General features: G+C 51.1%; 1 protein-coding gene across 1 annotated transcript; it reads left to right on the top strand.

Moving 5' to 3' along the window:
* Window positions 1–347: 347 nt before the first annotated feature.
* LOC116476684 (putative uncharacterized protein FLJ41423) lies at window positions 348–851 on the top strand. Its single transcript, XM_032166936.1, is given in 1 exon segment — window positions 348–851. A coding segment is annotated over 1 exon segment (504 nt).
* The last annotated feature ends 2,449 nt before the right edge of the window (window positions 852–3,300 follow it).

Genomic DNA, 3,300 nt, shown 5'->3' with positions numbered 1-3,300 from the left:
GTTTCCCCATTACCAAGATGGGAGATTGGCCGTCAACTCTGCCAGCTTCCTGCCTGGAGCGCAGCCCTGACACCCTGCCTGCAAGACACACGTTAGCAACGACCGTTCTCTCTACGCCAAGCTCATTTGTCTGAGCGTATCAGCAACACGACCCCTCGCAGTTCAGTGGATTTGATGTGAGCTCCCGCCCCTGGCATACCTAGCGTGTAATACCTGCAGCTGAAAAGGGGCATTTGAAGGCAAAGTGCATGGCAGAAGGAAGCCTGTAGGTGGCGCTATGGCTCCGGTTGCCGAGCTGCTCCTGGGAGATCCATTTTCACAGGATCTGGGAAAACCCGGCAGAGCTGATGGCAGCTCTTTCTTCTCGGTGCCCTCGCAGTGCAGCAGGCCCCGCTGATTTGCAAGAAGCAGCCAGGTCAGCCCACTGGGCCTCCCCACCTCTCGTGCCCCTTCGCACATTTCAGAGCTCTCTCTTTTCCTCTGGGTCCTTCCATTCAGGAGAGGAGGAAGAGGAGGAGGTGAGCCTGTTGTGAACGGCGTTGGTGGGGCAGGGGCCGGTTCCCCCGTTTCTGGGGAGCCTTTTCTGTGCTGGTTGCAGGCAGGGGCCCTCAGTGTGGAGCTGCGGTGAGCCTGTGCCCCGTCGTATTTGGGTCACAGCCTCCGTGACCCCCAGCCCCCGCCAGGCACTCCACACCTGCAGTGATTCGCTTGATATTTTAAAAGCACTCCATCTTCTGCCTGCTGCCTTCTCTCCATTCATCTGGGTCCAGGTTTTCGCGGAGCCATCTAATAAAGAATCCAGTGGGGAGAATGATGGGGGCGAGGAGAGGGAAAGTGCTAACATTTATTAAGTGCCTGCTGGGTGCCCAGCACTTCCTCAACAATTAGAGCAGCGGTCTTTCTGCTTTCTTTCAGCTGCATAACCCTTGCCTCCATCCAAAATCGCAAGCCTAACCTGGCCGTGTAAAACAAATACCAGGGAAGCGCCTCTGATGGAAGGGGATGGGGCACCTCAGGCCCTGTCCCTCACAATGCAGCGTCCTCCCTACTCCTAGCAGACACTTCGGTGCTTCCATGAAACCTGGATCTAAAAGCTCTGTGCTCACTAAATCTACATATAACTATCCAACGAAATAGTATCCCCATTTTTATAATATCAAGCTAAAGGCCAGAGAGGGAGAGTGTAGGATCACACAATTTTTTTTTTTTTTTTTTTTTTTTGAGATGGAGTCTCACTGTCCCCAGGCTATAGTGCAATGGCGTGATCTCGGCTCACTGCAACCTCCACCTCCCTAATTCAAATGATTCTCCTGCCTCAGCCTCCTGAGTAGCTGGGATTATAGGCATGTGCCACCACGCCCGGCTAATTTTTGTATTTTAATAGAGACGGGGTTTCACCATGTTGGCCAGGCTGGTCTCCTAGCTCCTGACCTCAGGTGATCCGCCTGCTTTGGCCTCTCAAAGTGCTGGGATTATAGGCATGAGCCACCGCGTCCAGCCCAGGGACACGATTATTAAAGGGCTGAGAGCCAGACTGGGGAGGCAGGTGTGCTCCATTCCCAAGCCCATGGTTGCCCTGGCTCTGCTGGGAAGACAGTAGGTGCTTTGCTTCCTGAGAAAGGGCAGGAAGGGGCGTGGCTCCTCCAGCTTTACAGACGACCAGGCCAGATCCGCATGGCCCTGTTTGGTGCTTGAGTGTCTGGTAAACTGCCTGCCAAGGAGGAACTCAGGTAGGACAAGAGAACTATGGGTGGTGGGAAACGCATGGGGAATGGGTTCTGTGCCGCCAGTGAAATGGTCTTTCAGCCTGCCAGGCTCCAACTTGGCTGACTTTAGAAGAAATCAGCCAGCCATGGATTGCTGGAGATTCAGACACAAGCTTCCCAGGCCCTGATGAGTCCTTGTTTTCTTCCAGGACAACTGGGGTTTGGGACTGTAAGCTATGACCCAGATCTTGGTTCCCACTTCGCACATGAAGAGAAGATTGGCCCTTAAAAAGCAAAATACTTTAAAAAAAAGAAAAGAAAAAAAGGAATTCACTTTTTTGCATGGAATCTATTGTTTGCTTATAATCTTATAATGACCATCAATTTGGATTCAGAAATACCTGGATCAAAACGTCATGTCGGTGCTAAGACCTGACTTCCCTGCATCTCAGTTACCTCCTCTGTAAGATGGCATCACAAACACTCCCCGTGCCATCGGGCTGCTGTCACTGGTTCTTGTGTGTGGAAATGTCAATCCCAGGGACTGAGGTGTGCAAAGTCAATAGTGGTTCTCTCCCCACTTCCACCCCCCAGTTTTTCTCAAAGCCTGTTGAATGTATGATGTGTCCTAAATGGAAGTGCTTCCACGGGGCACTGAGAGGATGGGTGATCTCTTCTCACTGCAGTCAACTGGCTGAAACGCTCACCTTTTCATCTTAGCATGTGAGATGTGACACTCTGATCCCCGGAATTGTAAATTCAGACTCTCAGAGAGCTCAGGATGGCAAAATCCAACCTCTTCGTTTTTAAGATGGTGAAATTGGTTTGCACAAGGTCATACAGCAGGTTTGCGGCAGAGCTGGAACCCACACCTGCTGATTCCCAACCTGGTGCTGTGTCTGTCATCCTGGGTGACAAGGAGCCATGGAGGCCGTGGAGAGGAAGGACCATGGGATGCTTCTTGATCCCTCTGGCCTGTGACTGTGAGGGAGGCTCACTCTGCTCTGTGAACCCCATCACATGGGCATCATGTGTGGGGGTGAGTGCAGCCTCCCTTATAGAAATGAAACCCCAAGAGCCAGGAAGAGCCCAGCCATCATCCAGATTCACAGGGAAAGCCAGCTCCTACCAGAGGCATCGAGGGGTGAGGAGGCCTGTCAAACTCCGAGTAGAGTCCCATTCCTGCCTCTTGCCAACTGTGTGCCCTGGGCAGGGGATTTCTCGAGTTGAGCCTGTTTCCTTACGAACTGAGGAGAGTCAAATTACAAACCCATAGGTTAATGTGAAGATTCAACAAGTTAATATAATACTAATACTTAATGAGCATTTACTATGTGTCAGGTTGGGTTCTAAACTCTTTGTATGTATTTGCTTATTTAATCTTTATAACAACATAGTTTGCTGCTAAGAGAATGGAGGCTCAGGATGGTTAAACAAACCCCAGGGACAAAATTGGAGAGGACAGTGTAGATTTTGAGCCCAGGTAGCCTGGCTCTGGCACTCTACTCTTAACCACTGTGCTCTTTGACCTCAATTTCGGCAGAATCCAGTGCTTAGCACATAGAAGCTCCAAAAATGTCCACCCCTCCCTTGC

Source organism: Hylobates moloch, unplaced genomic scaffold, assembly GCF_009828535.3.
Source record: "Hylobates moloch isolate HMO894 unplaced genomic scaffold, HMol_V3 SCAFFOLD_11, whole genome shotgun sequence".
Taxonomy (NCBI): Eukaryota; Metazoa; Chordata; class Mammalia; order Primates; family Hylobatidae; genus Hylobates; species Hylobates moloch.
Note: the sequence above shows the minus strand (reverse complement) of the source record. Positions and strands in the feature narration are given on the sequence as shown.